The sequence below is a fragment of the Mytilus galloprovincialis genome, chromosome 7 (assembly GCF_965363235.1).
Source record: "Mytilus galloprovincialis chromosome 7, xbMytGall1.hap1.1, whole genome shotgun sequence".
Taxonomy (NCBI): Eukaryota; Metazoa; Mollusca; class Bivalvia; order Mytilida; family Mytilidae; genus Mytilus; species Mytilus galloprovincialis.
This window is the reverse complement of record NC_134844.1, coordinates 21187386-21206442: the sequence shown is the minus strand read 5'-3', so window position 1 is coordinate 21206442 and position 19057 is coordinate 21187386. Positions and strand designations below refer to the sequence as shown.

General features: G+C 32.2%; 1 protein-coding gene across 1 annotated transcript; it reads right to left on the bottom strand.

The window, feature by feature from the left end:
* Positions 1 to 3952: 3952 nt before the first annotated feature.
* LOC143082523 (uncharacterized) lies at positions 3953 to 17693 on the bottom strand. Its single transcript, XM_076258236.1, has 2 exons — positions 17520 to 17693; positions 3953 to 8726 (listed from the first exon to the last, which is right to left on the bottom strand). Exons 1-2 carry the CDS (start codon positions 17575 to 17577, stop codon positions 4813 to 4815), a joined length of 3972 nt encoding a protein of 1323 aa, XP_076114351.1. The 5' UTR covers positions 17578 to 17693; the 3' UTR covers positions 3953 to 4812.
* Positions 17694 to 19057: the final 1364 nt, after the last annotated feature.

Sequence of the window (19057 nt, the reverse complement as noted above, 5' to 3'; positions counted from 1 at the left end):
ACTGCAACAACGAGATCCTGTTATTGATGTGCGACAGATAATGATGTTTATTCTAAAAAACACACAATTTAATAATTTAAAAATTTGCAATCAGTATTTACCACAAGGGTATATTGTTTTGTCACCGCATATTAGTTAAAAATGGCAATGAGTACCAATGAGACAAGTCTCCATCCAAGTCCAAAAACCCATTTCACAATCAAAATGATTTTACCCTTCCTCATGTTAGATTTTCCTATTATTTATTATAATTCAATGACAAATCAATCTGTGTCACCACTGAGAATTCTCTTCCATTTCATGAACTTGATATGCATGGCCTAATCTAGTTATTAGATTTACTGCCTCTCCTAAATTAGATGATCGATGATTATATTTATATCAAGACAGACTTTTTTATTTATATATACATGTATGTCATATTCGTATATTTTGAATAATATTTTTGTCGGTGCTTTATCCAATTTGATGAACAGCACTCGATCGACAGTATGATGGTTATATCATTCACAATTAGGGTGTAATCTTTTACATTTATAAATAATAAAATATAAAGGATAGAAAAAAAACATGGATTTGTAGTGCATGTACATCTTCTTCTTCATTTTATATTTATAGGTCTTTTTTTGTTTTAATTCATCAAAATCGTGTAACTTATTTTCCCGTTATCTTCTAAATTGTGATCCAACTTATGATACATGAAAAATTTAATTGCCACGATTTATTTCATATATGTCAATTTTAGTTAAATTTATAGAATATAATTATAAACATTTCTAGTAACTTCTAACTGTTTAAATTTATCAATACAGTAAAGGAACGTCTAAGAAAGTTGTGTTGGTGGACGATTAACCAATTACATCTTTCATTTATTTGTCACATTAGTCACGTATTAAGGGGAAAATGTATTTTAATCAATCATTAAAGCAAATTGAATTATTGTTATTTATTATGTACACTTTCGTGATTTTATCTGTCACAGGGCTAACGATTTTTGTAAATTTCATTTTTCTAGTTAAAGAAATTCCATGAACATGATTGATATTACACAGGAAATGTTCATAAAAACGTCAATGAAGAAAGATTTAATTTTCTCCGAAGATCTTCAACGAAAAAACATCGTTTAAAAAACTAGTTGAATAAATAACGAAGTTCGTTTGAACTATTGTATTGATAAAACACACGTATTTTTTCCTGGTCAACTGAATTAAAGCATTACATTTTTTTAATGTCCAAACTTTAAATTAAATCCAGTGTTTCAATTAAGATATTCAAACATCAGATACATTGCTGAAAAGATACTACTTGGGAAGTTTATCTCCGCTTTTCGTAGTTTTCGTAATGTCAAAACAAATAAATTAAATCTGAATATCCTCTCTTGTAACATCATCGTACACTGTACTTATAGTTTTCTGACAGTACTAAATAATGCAATTGTGAGGACAGCAATCTGTAAGTTGTACCTTAATTGTTTTTAAATAAACACTTTTTATCATGCTAAATCTAGTGTGATAACAATTTCTTTTTTGCCTATTATGTGTACTGTTTTTCTGTACCACGTGAGTCTATCTGGACTACTTAATGCTATTGTTTAGGGGCCGTCTGTAGTCCGCCTCCAGTTCAGAATTTTGCGCTGTGTTCAAGACAAATTGATTTTCTTGTTCTGTTTTCCTCTCTTTGGTCAGGTCGTTGTCTCTTTGACAAATACCTCATTTCCATTCTTAATTTTTATTTCAATAGTTTTGGGTTGTTTTTGTTTCTGTATCTATTCGCTTTGGTACTAACTTTTTACATATTACTTTTTCAGTTTATCAGATAAGAGTGTCCAAAACACTACGTTTTTACTTCAACAGATTGAAGGATATTTTGATGTTTTTAAGACTGAATAGGTATGTGTGACCGAAGACATTCATGGTGGACGGTATTTCATCGACATACGAAATAAGATGTAGTATCCTTTTCATATACGACTGCAAATTATTTTGTAGCTATGACATTGTTATGTTGTGTAAACGCTTTGATTTCCGTGTCATGACTATTTCTTTGATTTCTGTGTCCTGACGGTTTCCTTTTGTATCCGTGTCATTATGGTTTGCATTGATTTCCGTTTCCGTGTCATGACGGTTTTCTATGATTTTTGTGTCATTCTGATTTTCTTTTGCATTCGTGTGAGGTCAGTTTTCTTTGATTTACGGGTCATGCCTTTGGTTTGTGTTTATTTGCGTTTCATGAGGTTTCCTCTGATTTGCGTATCATGACTGTTTCATTTGATTTGTGTATTATGAGTGTTTCATTTGATTTGTGTATCATGACGGTTTCCTTTGATTTGCGAATCATGACTGTTTTCGTTGATTTCAGAGCAAAAATTGGTTTTATAACACATATTTATGACCATTCTGTTTTGTAGAAGGAACCAAAAGAGGGTAAAAACCTATTTGATTTATATACATTGTTGAAGAATTGTTTATTTTGGATTTGTTTTTAAATTCTGTGTCTGCCAGTTGGTTCAAGTTGGACATATACATTAATAGTTCATGATAATTCATTTGTAATGTGCATATAAATCTCAGCGAGAAATTTTATTTCTAAGTGCGTGTTTTTTTAAAATTTAAACCATTTTAGTTTTTATTGTTTCATCGTGTATTTGTTTTCTTTTTAATTACATTGTGTAATTTTTAATTCTCAGCATGTGTGTTATTTCTTTTTCTTATTATCAGTATGTCTTCTTGAAATTTTAGTGTTGTGCTTAGTCTTTTGTAGACGTTTCGCGCATTTATCGTACAAAGTTATGACTGGTATCTTTGAAGAGGTTTTTTTCGTTAATCTGTCGTCTCTTGCGTAGTATTTGATTCATATTTAGAAGCAGACATTTTTTTCCTATTTGTCATAGAATACTTGTATTTCTGTCAAATCAGTTCTTTGTTATTAGTGATCCCAATATTTGTTTTCGGCTTTCAAAACTTTTTACTTTTGTTCAAGGTAACATGATACAAAATGACATTATGCATTGAGTAACCGTTCATGATGTTATTGTTTATTGAGGTTGATTTATTGCATATTTTCTAAGACTATACACCGTTGGAATTGTTTTTCAAGATATTCTCGAACACTTTATATGAACATATTAAATTAGATTATACTTTCATTAAGTTATTCTTCAACGGTACATAAATGTAGATGCATCTAAAACCACGACCAAATTTTGGTGGGATTCTTGTTGCTCAGTTTTTAGTTTTCTATTTAGTGTTTTTCAATACTGTTTGTCTTTTGATCTTTCTTCTTTTTTTGCCATATCATGCCATTCTATTTTCGGCTTATGAGTTTTAAAAATTGCTCCGTTGGCATCGTTCGCCTCTCTTTTAAGCAAACATGTATACCGATAATTTCTTTTTAATTTGATTAATGTGATTGTTTAATAACAAAGTACTACAATAAATCATTTGCAATTTATCATTCAATAGTGAAGTTGTAATATTCTCTCAAACGTTTACGCGTCTGTCGTATTAAATTATAAACCTGGTACCTTTTGATAGCTATTATTCGTGTGTTTCTCTATCCTATATGTTCTCCCATTTATTTTTGTTGTAGTCCTGTCATGTAATGTTGTCATTTTAATGTTATATTTAACATCTGCCATAAAAGCGGAAGGTTTGGCTAGCCACATAACCATAAACATACCCCCACCCCATTTTTTCTTAAAATGTCCTGTACTAAGTCAGGAAAATGTCCATTGTTATTTCACAGTTCATTTCTGTGTGTGTTACATTTTAGTTGTGTTTATGTTGTGTTGTAGTTCTCCTCTCATATTTGGTGTGTTTCCCTCAGTTTTAGTTTGTAACCTGAATCTATTTTTTTTTTCTCAATCGATTTATGAATTTTGAACAGCGGTAAATTGCTGTTGTCTTTATTTAAATAGTTCAACCATGGAACAAGTTAGAATTTTAATAGCATATATATATGTTGGATTGTTTTATTCAATGTCAATATACAATAACGAGTAAACCTAAATGACAAAAACTGTCAAAAACTGACCGACAATCATCGACCCAATCGATGATTATATAGAAGTACATTAAATCATCCAAAGTTATACAAAAGTCAATCTGAGAAAATTTGAGAAACAAATGTAATCTGGTTTATTATTTTTTTTTTTGTGTATATAAAGGATAATTAGGTTCTATTTAATTTCGAAAAAATAGGGAATTATAATGTCATCTCGGTTTCTCCAACACCCGTTTAGATCACTAACATCATAAACAGTATACCATCTGACGAAGCATGCATTACTTCATAAGCAATCAACCCATCCTAACTAGGTTTTCCTATGTCTTGGCTGAGGTATTTTTTTTCACCCTGTATAATTTGTAACTTACTTTCGTTAAATTGAACTAATAATTTATTTCTAGAACCTGTTCTTAACTATTTATATGCATTATTTCGTTGATTTTTCAAAAGGTTGGATTTTCATTATTGATGTGAATTTATGTAGGTACAACAACATTTTATAACACAGTATATAAAGATATACAAAGTACTTTAAACAATTCAAATATATATATATATTGATAACTTATCAGTCATTTATAAACCAGTTTGCTCCTGGTCACTTACTAGTACAAAAGAAAACAATGTAACGTAACAAAAAGCAAATGAACATGAATAGTCTATTCTGATTGTTTATAATTGTCTTTAACATACTAGAATGTACAAGTGTGAGAAGCTTGAGAAAAAAATTAACGTATCAGGTCACGTGTATCTGAACATTAATCTTACATTTATGATGATAAACAGTTTATAAATATTTTTAAACTACTAATCCGATGACTGTTCCGTAGGTTTGGGCACTATTTCTATAACATATAGATTTTCATTTTGGCCGCCATTGGATGATTTAGATTCCGACACGAAATAACCTTCTGAACCCGACACTTGAGGGACTGCTTCTGCTTTTGGGGCTGCTGGAGCTGCAGGTGCTGTAGGTGCTGCCGGTGCTGCTTCCGCTACTGGTCCGGCTGCTACCATAGGAGACACTTCATGTTTCCTTGATGACTTAGATTTTCTGTTACTGTTTCTATTAGAACTTTTTTTACTGCCACTGTTCTTTGTGCCATCGCTACCATCACTTCCGTTACTGCCATCACTATCGTCGTCGCCATTACTATCGCTATTACCATTGCTATCACCATTACCATTGCTGCTATCACTACCGTTATTGTCGTCACTTCCGTTACTGTCGTGACTTCCGTTACTGTCGTCACTACCGTTGCTGTCATCACTACTATCTCTGTTATCGCTATCACTACTATCGCTGTCACTACTATCCCTGTCATCACTGCTATTATTGTCGTTGCCACCATTACTGCTGCTGCCACTACGAGTACTTTTGCTGCCACTCTTACTATTACAACCAGATTTTCCATGTCCTCCACATGAACTAGGTCCGGCCTCAGGAGATGTTACGGAAGATGATCCAGGTTCACTTGATGAGCTACCATTTCCGTTATCATCACTGCTGTCATCATCATTACTACTGTTGGAAGAGTCGTCACTACTATTGCTGTCGTCGCTACCACTGCTAGAGCTGCTTCCATTACTGCTATCACTACTATCGCTGTCATCACTGCTACTGCTGTCACTGCTATCGCTGTCGTCTCTACTACTGCTAGAGCTGCTTCCATTACTGCTATCACTGCTATCGCTATTGTCACTACTATTGCTGTCGTCGCTACCACTGCTAGAGCTGCTTCCATTACTGCTATCACTGCTATCGCTTTTGTCACTGCTATTACTGTCGTCACTACCATTACTGTCGCCGCTACCATTACTGTCGCCGCTATCATTACTGTTGCCGCTAGTAGGACCACTGCTTTCCTTACCATTACAATTGCCTTTGGCTTTTGCACATGGGGTTGATTCGGCCCAAGGTGATGCAAATGAAGTTGATCCAGAGTTACTTGCTGAGTTGCCACTTCCTTTATCATCGCTGCTGTCGTCGTCACCACTGCTGTTGGAAGAGTCGTCACTACTATTGCTGTCGTCACTACCACTGCTAGAGCTGCTTCCACTACTACCAGCACTACTATCGCTGTTGTCACTGCTATCGCTGTCGTCGCTACCACTGCTAGAGCTGCTTCCATTACTGCTATCGCTGTCGTCACTGCTACTGTTGTCACTGCTACTGCTGTCACTGCTACTGTTGTCACTGCTATCGCTGTCATCACTGCTATTGTCGTCACTGCTATTGCTATATTCACTGCTGGAGCTGCTGTCACTACTGCTATCACTACTATCGCTGTTATCACTGTTACTACTGCCACTATCGCTGTCGTCGCTGCTACTATCACTGTTGCTGTTTCCTTGAGTTCCTGATGATGTTGCCACAACAACAGATGATTCTGGCGATGCTTCAATTACAGGTGACATTTCAGGTGATACTTCAACTACAGATGACAGTTCAGGTGATGATTCAACAACAGGTGACATTTCAGGTGATGCTTCTACTACATGTAATGATTCAGGTGCTGATTCAAACCCAACTAAAATTTCATGTGTTACTTCAGCTACAGGTGATGATTTAACAACAGGAGATGCCACATCAACATGTACCACTTCTGATGTTACAACGTTCACAGGAGATGATTCAGGATTACTTGATGATTTTCCGTTATCATCACTGTTGTCGGAAGAATCGTCATCACTGCTATCGCTGTCGTCACTACTATTGCTTGAGTTACTATCGCTACTATCGCTACTGTCACTGTTACTGCTGTCACTACTATCGCTGTCGTCGCTACTACTGCTAGAGCTGCTTTCACTGCTGTTATCACTGCTATCACTGTCATCGCTACCATCGCTATCGCTGCTACTACCACCACTCTTCTGGCTTTGTTTACTCTTGGTATGACAGTTGCCCTTTCCCTGACATGAGCTTGGTTCGACTGCAGATGATGCAACAGAAGATGACCCAGAGTTACTTGCTGTATTTCCCTGATCATCACTGCTGTCATCGCCATCACTGCTATTGGAAGAGTCGTCACTACTATTGCTGTCGTCGCTACTGTCGCTGTCGTCGCTACCACTGCTAGAGCTGCTTCCACTGCTGCTATCATTACTATCGCTACCATCACTGTTACTGCTATCACTGCTGTCACTATTACTGTCATCGCTACCATTACTATCGCTGCTACTACCATCTCTCTTGTTGCTTTGACTGCCCTTGCTATGACAATTGCCTTTTCCTTGACATACGCTTGTTTCAGATCCAGGTGATGCTGCGGAAGATGATCCAGAGTTACTTGATGAGCTTCCATTTCCGTTATCATCACTGCTGTCTTCGGAAGAGTTGCTACTACTGCTACTGTCACTGCTATTGCTGTCACTACTACTGCTGTCACTACCATCGCTGTCGTCGCTACTATTACTACTGTCACTGCTATTACTTTCAGAGCTACTGCTGTCACTTCTATCGCTATCGTCGCTACTATTGCTGTCATCACTGCTATTACTGTCGTCGCTATCATTGCTAGAACTGCTTCCATTACTTTTGTCACTGTCGTCACTACTATCGCTATCATCCCCACCATTGCTAGAATCCTCACTGCTATTACTATCATCTCTACCGTCACTGCCGCTGTCACTACTGTCACTGTTGCTTGAAATCACCGCTACCGTTTGAAACGATCCAGCATTAGTTGATTGTGGAGCTACGTCAACTACTGTTTGGATTCCAGTTGATACTGCGTTACCACCAGAACATTGGTTTGAGGAACATCCAGATGCACTAGATGCCACAGATGATTGAGAAGCGGCTGATGATGTAGCTCCAGTCAAAATAACAGCTTCTGGTACTGTCTGAGCTCCAACAGCTGCAGCAACTGATGAGGCACCCGAGTTGCTTGAACCTGAACTTGCAGAATTGGATGAAGCACCAGAATTGCTTGAACCTGAACTTCCAGAATTCGATGAATCATCTGAGGAGGTTGAACCTGAACTTGAACTTCCCACAGCAGAGGACTCACTTGCTGCAGCATTTGATGACCTTGATCCTGAGCTACCAGCAGCAGAAGACACAGCAGCTGCGGAACCACTCGATGACCTTGATCCTGAGATACCAGCAGCAGAAGACCCAGCAGCTGCGGAACCACTTGATGACCTTGAGCTACCAGCAGATGAACCTGTTCTACCAGCAGCAGAAGACCCAGCAGCTGCTGAACCACTTGATGACCTTGAGCCTGAGCTACCAGCAGCAGAAGACCCAGCAGCTGCGGAACCACTTGATGACTTTGATCCTGAGCTACCAGCAGCAGCAGCTGCGGAACCACTTGATGACCTTGACCCTGAGCTACCAGCAGCAGAAGACCCAGCAGCTGCGGAACCACTTGATGACCTTGATCCTGAGCTACCAGCAGCAGAAGACCCAGCAGCAGAAGACGCAGCAGCTGCTGGACCACTTGATGAACTTGACCATGTGTTACCCGAAGCAGAAGATGCAGCAACTGCCGCAGCACTTGCAGAACTTCCACGTGATCCACCAGTGGCTGATAATGAATTAGCGACTGCTGTAGAATCTGCGACTGCGGAGCCACAATTAACTGTACATCCTGTACCGGAACCGCCTTCTGATTTGTCGTCTACTCCTGATATAACTCCGTAACTAGCCACTGATGATCCTTTATTACCATATTTCTGAACTAGAGAGCCCTTTTGTTGAACTGTATCTACTGGTGCTGCAAAGAGAAATGATCATTAGTAAGCAAGATTACTTTTAAACAATAATGACACTGTAATCAAATTTAGTGTAAAATATGTTTAAAGTAGTGCATTTAAGATTATCTACTGATATTGATATAATATTTGTAGGTGTGTGTTTGGTTATACAGATGGCCAATTAGAGGACGGTTTATCAAATTCAAATTGAAGGAGATCAAACAATAGTTCAATACTAAAATGAGATTGATGATAAAGTGCTCTGTATTTTCAATTGTGTCATTACTGTAAGTTATTTCTAAGTGTATGATTTACATTTGTTTCTTTATTCGATTATTTATTTTTACGAACCCTGAAGGTTAAATAAATATTTAGCAATTTATTAGTTACATTAAACTGTGGGACACTTCTGACGAAAAAGTTTGATTGTTTGATTGATTGGTCCTTGTGTTTGATACCACTCTTATATTTCGTGACTTCCAGTGTCATTGTTAGTGTTGACAGGTTAGTAATACAGTAGATGGGCTACTTAGACATTCGGCCACGGATATCGTCGCTGAAAAAGTGACGACTCAGTTATAAGGATGGGTAAAAAATAAATCGATTGATCTATGAAGAAACCCACAGAAATCATGTCATATTTTTGTAATAATAATTGTTAAGACAATTCCGTAAAGCATGCATGAAAAGAATTATGTGTTTGTGAAAATAAGGATTTGTGGTACAATTGGCGAAGTCAATACCCAAAACCGTTAAATAGCTGACCGTTACATAATCGTCTAAAGTGGAAAATACAATATCAACAAAGGGGATGACTTGAGTCGATAAGCAATATAGAGTTGTTGTCTCATTCGTCAGAATCGTTAATGTTTTCATGTTTATTCAGTGAACGAGAAACAAAGAAGGTTGTCGTACTATCTTTTTCAATTTATTTGTTATTTTATAAAAAGATGGAGTTTTTCTATTAACTTCATGTGTATTGGTTAAACAAGGAGAACGTTCGGTGCGTATTGACAATCCTTCAAATCTTGTTTAAAATCCTATTAAATAATTACTACTTCCAGTAAAACATGAGGAGTAAATATTACCAGTAAACATTGTGATAAAAAAAACACGAACGTAGAAGAGCCTCGGAATAATAGACTTGAGGATGGCACGTGTATTAATTTCATAATAACATTATGACGGAATTATTCAGTCGAAATGTAGCATCAGGAAGGATTTAATAATGTATACAAGGGTGGATTATTCTTGATAGAAACCAGAAACAATTCATAAATGTTATGCAGTGAATTATTTTGGGGGTTTAAATTTGACAAAACTACTATTTAATTTTGAGGAGGACCGCAGTGATATTGAAACCGGTAGATATATTAAAATTGACATAGTACATAGATTTATTAACATGTTTGATATAAACACCTTATTTGTGATGAATATAATTTTGTTGAGAATATGATACATACTATAATATCAGAAAGAATTGTATACATTACTTTGTTTTAAATATAAAATTATCGTCTAACCTTACAATTATTATAAATTAAGTAAACTTATTGTTTTTCTTACAAATTAAGAGCTTCACAACCCTGGTAAACAAAGATGATTCGTTATTCTTAATTTTATTAACATATCTTTTTTTATTTACATCCTTCTATGCTATTTAAACTCTATTTGTTTTTTAATAACATTTGTTGTTTGATATAAACATACAAATGCTCTTAATCACAGCTGGTATTGTAAATACGATTTTGTGATGAAAGTTATATATTCTGAATTGCTTTTGAATACATAGCTATCATTGTTATTAAAACAAGGTTGTTTTGAAAAATGAGTTATTAAATTTATAATATTGAACAGCTGACTGGAGAATGTTTAATTTAATGTAAGGCATATAAATCAATGTTGGAGTTTATTACCTAGAATATTAACCCTTTTTTTTGAACATTTTTTACATTTTTGGAATTGACTATTTAAGCATTCCTAAAATATTCCTACTTTTATCCACTTGAAGCATCATTCAAGTCAGCTAAGTGGTATCTTTGAAAATTTAATTCTCTGTTGCGATTATGTTTGTGTATGTGTTGCTTTGTTTAAATGTACCTTGTTTTGTAGAAAGGTTTTATATAGGCTATTCATGCTGCTTAATCTAATTATTAGAATTATGACAAACAATCCAAAACTAAGGATGAATATATCAAACGTCTTTTGTGGATAGTTGTCTCATTAGCAATCATACCACATCTTCTTTTTTATACTACTTAATAACAAGTGTAGAAAAACACTTAGATTAATATCATCTTTTATTAATCAATCATTTGAATTAAGGAAAAATGTCCTTATAAATGAGTAACATGAACAATTTGAAGCTATAACATACAATATACTTATGTCAGTAGTTTATTCTTACAAATTAACCTATATATATTGTTATTTATAATTGCACCTTTCATTGTTCAAAATGTGCCCAATGATATGCTATGTAGTATTGTTTAATCGCTGCATCATTACTATTTGTATACTAGTTGTATGGGTCGTTGGCAATTATTGTAATTGCGTTTGTGCCAATAAAATATTTGTATTTGTATTTAAAATTTGCTGACAATTTGCATATATGCTATTTTGTGCCTGATTAAATCAAATATGAAATATGTAATAAAAAAAATATATACCTTCTAATTCAATTTATTTGAATAAAATACTGTTTAAACTATCATTGGTTTTTATTAGCTGTGAAATTACTTTATTTTTTTAACAAAAAAAAGACAACATTTATTGGCAAATGTTTTATATCCGATTTAGTCAGTATTCTGACCTCTAGTTACACTTTGGATGCAAACAAACTTTAGCTTGTGAACGTGAGAAACATTGATGGATGTTCAAAACTATTTTTTGGAACTGAACGACAAACTTATAAATAGAAAGATCATGATTGCGCCAATGAAGTTAACGTAGTTTGTTAATATTTTCAATTATATTTGATTTGGAATGATAAAAGACAACACGTAAATATTGAAGAAGTTTGAATTTAGATATTTATTTTATTCATCGAAATATGAAAAGAATTCAGCAACACCACATCCTATATAAGCTCTCTACATATTTCATGTATAAAAAATAAATCAAATATGTACAATTATATTTAAAATATTTATATTTCATAACTATAGTGGGAAATGAATGTTTATATATGTAAGAAGTTTTGACACAATCTTTTTTTTTTTTGTATATTTTACAGATAATTTTTCATAATGGCAGAAAGTTAATCCACACGTACGACAATGACCGTTTTAAACATATATCGTCTGAACTTATATCAGAGGAAAGTTCATGAAATCGTCATACAAGCAATGTTTACATACTCGTCTATAATGTAGCATATTAATCTATTGTAATAGAAATTCATAATATCTAATAAAACTTGTAGATTTAACAAAGTCCTTATATTTGTATAAAGTAACATTCGTTTATAGTAGATAATTGTTTTAATGTTAAATAAGCTACAATTAATAATTGCTTGCTAGTCTCTCTCTGTGATTAATATTAGATAACTCTGGTTAATTTTCTAATCAATCTATCATGAAGGGGAGATAAATAATTCGACTTTTATTTATAGTCTTTTTCAAAAATGATAAACGGTTCTTTATATTGGTATGTGACCATTCTAAACGTTTCAAATTTATGAAATTATATTCGTACATCAATGTGTTTGATACACCAATAACAAAAATGAAATATATTGAATTTATACATTTTGTAATTATTCAAAATTATATCAGAAACCTATACTTAATTATAAAATAATGAACCTGTTAAAGGGAGACAATACTCGCATAACTTTTTTTGGAATCGGCACATAATACAAAGGAATGTCACTCTTGCATACAAATGACACATCAATATAATTAATTAAATGTACATTCGTGCTCCATCTTCAATGAAGATTCTAAATTATAAATATAACCAAAAGTTGTTAATCTATAGGATAGTGAACACTAATGAAAGCTAACCCACTGTAAAAAAATATTACTTTGATTTTTTTTAAACTTCCTCAGAAAAATGATCCAGCACATGACTTTCATAGCTCATAATTAACGTTTTTACACACAATATTTAAATAAAGTAGTTAAAGATTGTTTGCTTCTCAAAGTGTAAGACGCAATAAAAATCGTATGCTTGCATCATCTTACCCAAATACAGATTTAATTAAGTTCTGAACATTTCGACATTTGTTTGTTTATGTTTATCAATACCGGTTTATAAACATATCACAAGTACATGTTAAGATCCGACTAAATACCTATATCCCGATATCGCTATAATAAGGAAATGGGTGGTGTATTATAACATGTTTAACTAACAACAATATAGTATGTGCTACATCAAATTTGAAGCGAAGTAGAAGAGACTTGGTATATATGATTTGCTAAACGAAAATTTAATCGAATGCCAGGATTAGTTAAAATGTTAAATATCTGATTTTAATGGCCTGTGAATATAAGTTTCAGGAATATTTATAAAAAAAACATTGATTGTAATAATGGTGCCAGTCTTCAAACATCATGAACCTAGTGACAAAAATGACTTCCATGGTATAAAACAATGAAAATAAGAAGAATATAAGCTTTATTTATGTGCGCATGTGTAAAACAGATTTTGTGCTATGTAAAACTCGGCTTTGTTTACATGCGTAATAAGGATGTCGTATTTGAATAAACAACTGTAGTTTACTGTTTTTCAAATTTCAAAGATAGGCAACAGAAATTTGCCTATTTTCAAATTCACAGGAAAACAAGAGTAATTTCCGATATTCAAATTTAATAGATAGGCAACTGTGGTTAACCAATGTTCATTTATGGGCAAAAGTAGTTAAATGCAATATAGATTTAATTTATCCCCCCTAAACAATAGAAATTTAATGTAAATATTGCATAAATCTAAATTGTAATTTATGGATAAAACGGTGGGTATGTAAAGATAGGAAAAAAAATATTATTCTGTACCAGTAAATATTGTTGACAGATCGTGGTCATTTACTTATTTATGTGTTGTTTTTAAGTATAATATATTGAGTTATCATTGATATGTTCATTATTATAAATTAACTGTTAACAAAACTTTGAATTTTTTAAAAACTAAGGCTTTTCTACCTCCAGAATAGATTACCTTAGCTGTATTTGGCAAAACTTTTAGCTAGCAACTGTTGGTCCTCAATGCTCTTCAACTTCATACTCAATTAGGCTTTTTTTTTAAATTAGATTCGAGCGACACTGGTGAGTCTTTTGTAGACGAAATGCGCGTCTGACGTTAATCCAAAATTTTAATCTTGGTATCTATGATGAGTTTATTGGCAATTTTAATTTATCACAAAAAGTTGCTGGAAATGGTAAAAAAAAAAGACACAGGATTTCTTTATTTAGAAATATAAGGCTCATTTAATGATAACACTTTATTGTCAGTATTTTTTATACATAGATTGGTACTTTATCTGTTATGGGTTAAGCATATGAGACTACAAAAGAGCTACTGATGTTGAAAATAATGATAAAAAAATGAATATCAAATATAATAAATTTTGATATCTTTCCCTGTATAAAAGTCATGTGAGGTAATCTTACTTTAAATACCGCCTTTATGTCTATAATTTTCTTTCTTTTTTTTTTGCATTTAAATTAAAGACCCACGACATCCTGTTAACATAAAATAAAAGGAACATAAAACATATTTAAACTAATTAGTAAGGTCATTAGGTCGTTACTAATTTAATAGGGTTACTTGTTTTAACGCTAGGAATGTATAGGTTTCATAAGTTAATTAATTCCGATGATTAATTACATTCCTTCACAAAACGTCATTAAAGTCGATTAATGTCACAATTGATATGACCTTTATGGAATATTTAGAAATTTGTGTAAATTTACTAATTACGTGTGATCAAAAACATGTTGATACCTTTGGACTGAATAAAGCAATATAGTTTTAGATGCTTTCACGGTATATACTGTATTGTTCAGACCTCTGAACTATATTGTTAAATAAATTAAATGAATAAACAGCTATCGAAACATTTGCGTTATAAAACTATAGATATTTAAAGTATTTTTCTAATGAAAATATATAAAAAAAAAACGTTTTTGGAAACAGTTTATAAGTTGATGTTGTTTTTAACCAATCTTATTTATTCATAATAATTTTGTACTTTTTTGGCTTAGAATTTGTATTTATTTCAACAATTAGCGTACCTTTTGTTTAAGACATTTATATATTGTTTTACATCATTGTTTGTTAATTATTCGTTTTATTTTATTCTCTTTTTTAAATTGTGTTTATGTCATTACTAGGGAAAAAGTAGTAATGGCTTTCATGTCATATTATTTTCCCAAATGACCCGGAAAAACCTCTATAAAACTATGGTAATATTGCTTATGTTGAAATAATGGTCAACAACATGTTTATCAGGAAATAACAATATATTGTAACGCGTGCTTTTTGTATAGTTTTCGTAGTATGCTAATATATAATGTGTTATCGACGTCATTTGTTTAGTGGTAAATGGCTGTAAGGAAAACATTCATTCAAGAAACATGTTAATAACACAGATATGTTGTTCGCAAGCTTACATGCATGTGTAATTTTTAATGTAAAACACTTGTAACTGATTTACCGGTAATCGACAAAGAAAATACCACAGTAAAAAATGAAACAGAAATCAAACTACATGTAAAACATTATACTGGAATTTTAATTACACATATTTGTCTTTGTATATTTGTTTGTTTTAATTCCAAAATAATTTACTGCATTTTATATAATTTTCAATTACAGATCCCGCTGCAACAAAGCTGTCCAATTTATCGCATGTTATAGACGCTTATTACACTAGCCTAGATCAGTTACAATTATATACTGATCGATATCATATTTAAAAGTAAACTATGCTGTCAATAATATCGAAGTAAATCAGTATGAATATATGAAATATTAGGGTCTACAATCTGATCCTATTTTAATTGAAATTGTGACGATTTTTTTTAAACATCTAACTATTTTGGGATATAAAAAATAATTGAATATAATTCACCTTAACTATATCTTATTGAATCAGTGTTATTACTTACATTCGTATAAGCATTTATGTGTATGTCACTTTTCTTGGAATTTTGGGTCCTCAATGCTCTTCAACTTTGTACTTGTTTGACTTTATAAATATTTTGATATTAGCGTCAATGATGAGCCTTATGTAGACGAAACGCGCGTCTGGCGTAATAAATTATAATCCTGGTACCTTCTGATAACTATATATTTGATATGAATAAATAAACTCATCATAGATACTAGGATTGAAATTTTGTATTTGCGCTACACACGCGTTTTGTCTTTAAAGGATTCATCTGTGACGCTCAAATAAAAAAGAAATAAAAGGTCAAAAGTACGAAGTGAAAGGACCAAAAATTCTGATGGTTGTTTTTATTTTCAATTCTTTTTTTTTTTTTTGGTTTTTATATCTTTGTCAGTTTTCTTTGGTAATCTGTTTGACGAAGCAAATAGACTCGTCATAGCTACCATGATCTTAATTTTGTACGACAGACGTGCGTTTTGTCTCAAAAGACATCCGAATCAAAACACTTACAAAGGCCAAATAAGGTATGAAATTGAAGAGCATAAAGGACTCAAAATGAGTACTCAAACTATAAAACAAAAGAACGGTCCAACAAAGACAAAAATATGAAATATTGATTCCGTTTATTAAAAACAGCATGACTTTTGATTAACTGCACGATTAATGCAAATATAGAAAACCACTACTGCCTATGCCATATAAGCGAGAGGCGAAATATACCAAAAGGAACATTATTTGAAAATAAACTTATAACGCAGTTAAAAAAAATAAAACTAGTTATGTTTAAAATAATGTCATGGAGGAGTAATCAGCCATTATCTTATTCTTTGTCTTTGAGAGATAACAAAACAATACCGAAACCATATTTTTGTACTACTAGCTTATATGGTTTGAAAATAGGAACAAATGTAATCGTTTCACTAACAAGCCCACCTCACTATGATATTAAGTAATCTAGACCATTGAAATAATAAATAATAATGAAAAAAATGTTTGCCGATGATTCTTTTTCATTTTTTGTATGTGTATCATTTGTTTGCGTCGTTATCAAATTCCAACATCTCATGGAACACGGCAAACAATAGACTTGACTTCAAGATAGTTTAATTCATTTTTATCACAAATAAAATAAAAATAGGATGACATTGCTGTGGTGGAAATCAACTGTTTTAAAATTTCCAGGAAAACATGTAGAAAGTAAACCCGCTGTTTTTTTTTCTATTTATTTGGCCCTTGGACTGTTATTTTTTCTAAAATGTTGTTCAATACGTTATAGTTATGCAAAGTCCAGAACCCTTTAGAAATTTATGTTATATTTGTAATTGACGTTTATTCATTTTTCTGTTGTAGTATTCATACTTGGATACACCTTATTCATTTCATAATATTTGAATGGGCTATAAAATCCTTAAAATTTTATGAAAATCTGATTATCAGTTCAAAATGCTTTGATTATAATTGTATCACGCAATGTTGACCTTAAATATAAAAAGAGCATTACATAAATTAGATGCCTCAGATAGTTTTCTGGACAAATCAATTCATCTTTTTTGTGAAGAAAAAAACGTTTAGATTAATGGTAATTTTTACAAAAATTATTTTAAGAGATACTGACTACACTGAAAAACTATTTACAACATATTATGTGAATCTTAATTTTCGAATATGTATTTAGGTGTTAACAGATACTTACCACTTATCGAAAATTGCACTAAAGAAAGTATAAAGCATATATTGGCTAGTCCCGACATGTTGATAGCATTGATAGGGAGCAACTCCAACACAGAAAAAGTAAAATATAATTGTAAACTCCTACAATCTTACTTTTTAATTTTATATACGCGCATATTAATTAAGTGAAAGTCGATTATGCTAATTATCCAAGCATATTGAATCATGCGGTAAAGACACATTTGCATATGTTTTACAGCTTTAATAATTATAAATTCACATGATCGACAGTTGTCGTGCCTTGTAGAATTACAAAACCCCATTAATGTAACTATAATTTATTTGCCCAATTTATTTGTCCTATATACAACAGAAACGCTAGTAACTAACGTTAGAAATAGATCAGAATTATTTTTTACTCGTAAATCTCATTTCAAATAACGTATTGTCAATATAAATCTTCGGTTAATTTTCCTTAAAAAATATTCCTGTAAGACTTTGACACCTGTCTATTTTTAATACTGTATTTTGCCCTATAAATGTCTTGAATTAGGTCATTTTTGTCTTTGATATGATGAAATAACAAGAATGGCAGCACCAATGTTACTGTATCTAATGCACATATCAACAATCAATGAATATTCAATGATGATCGAGACCAAATAAAGTTCAAAACTAAACAAAAAGGTTTAAGAGATGATATAACTAAAGAAGATCTAAGTGAAGCCAAATCCGAACAATGTATCAGATATGTGTATACGGGAGGGTTATTACTTATTTATCATGATTTTTAAATGCTCTAACAGTAAATTTGAGTAAAAAATATCCGTATCCGTAGTGTAATGCCTTTAGAAAGTATATTGTCTAATTTGCTGGTGATAATCTCTTTGATTAACAGACAACCAGCAAATATATATAGTGGTCATTATCGCATTGACTACACCAACTTTACTGTAACGTGGACCTACAACTTATATGTTATTAAATTGAGGTATAGATACTTTTCTAAATAATTCTAGTGACTCATAATCGATTGTTTAGTTATATGCATTTTCGATTGCGTAAATTGCTGGCTTCATCAAAAGCAATTGTTCTATTAAAGAGTTACAAAAAGAGAAAAATTACAAAAGAGAAACAATTATGTTTGGTTTTTGTGAATACTACCTTTTGGATAAAAATAAAGGTTTAGTGTAAACAGACTTTGAAGAACAATTGAAATAATTACAATAAAATTTAACTATTCGAATTATGACGGAAATTTCTTACAGATGTACAATTTTCTTTAGTATTCATAGAAAATTATGGTCGATATCGTCATATTGGAACATCGATCGTAGACGCTTGCTGTTATCAATCAGTTTGGTACAATTCAGCTTATTCATTCACAGGACGTTTGTCCCAGTTTATATAAATCAAAGAGTAATGGCATGAAGTATTTCATGCTTTAAGTTACTAACATTTTTAAAACAAATATATATATTTCAATCACAATAGGGAACTAAGTTTAAAAAAAAAGAAAATATAAACGGTAGATTTAAAATCCAAAAAGCTAAGAGAGAC

Bases quoted from the DNA above. Each gene is read 5' to 3' on its own strand.
- LOC143082523 (XM_076258236.1), bottom strand. From the start codon at position 17,577: ATGTCGGGACTAGCCAATATATGCTTTATACTTTCTTTAGTGCAATTT. The intron at 8,727-17,519 runs GTAAGTATCTGT...TTCTCTTTGCAG, and splicing joins AGTGCAATTTTCGATAAGTG to CACCAGTAGATACAGTTCAA.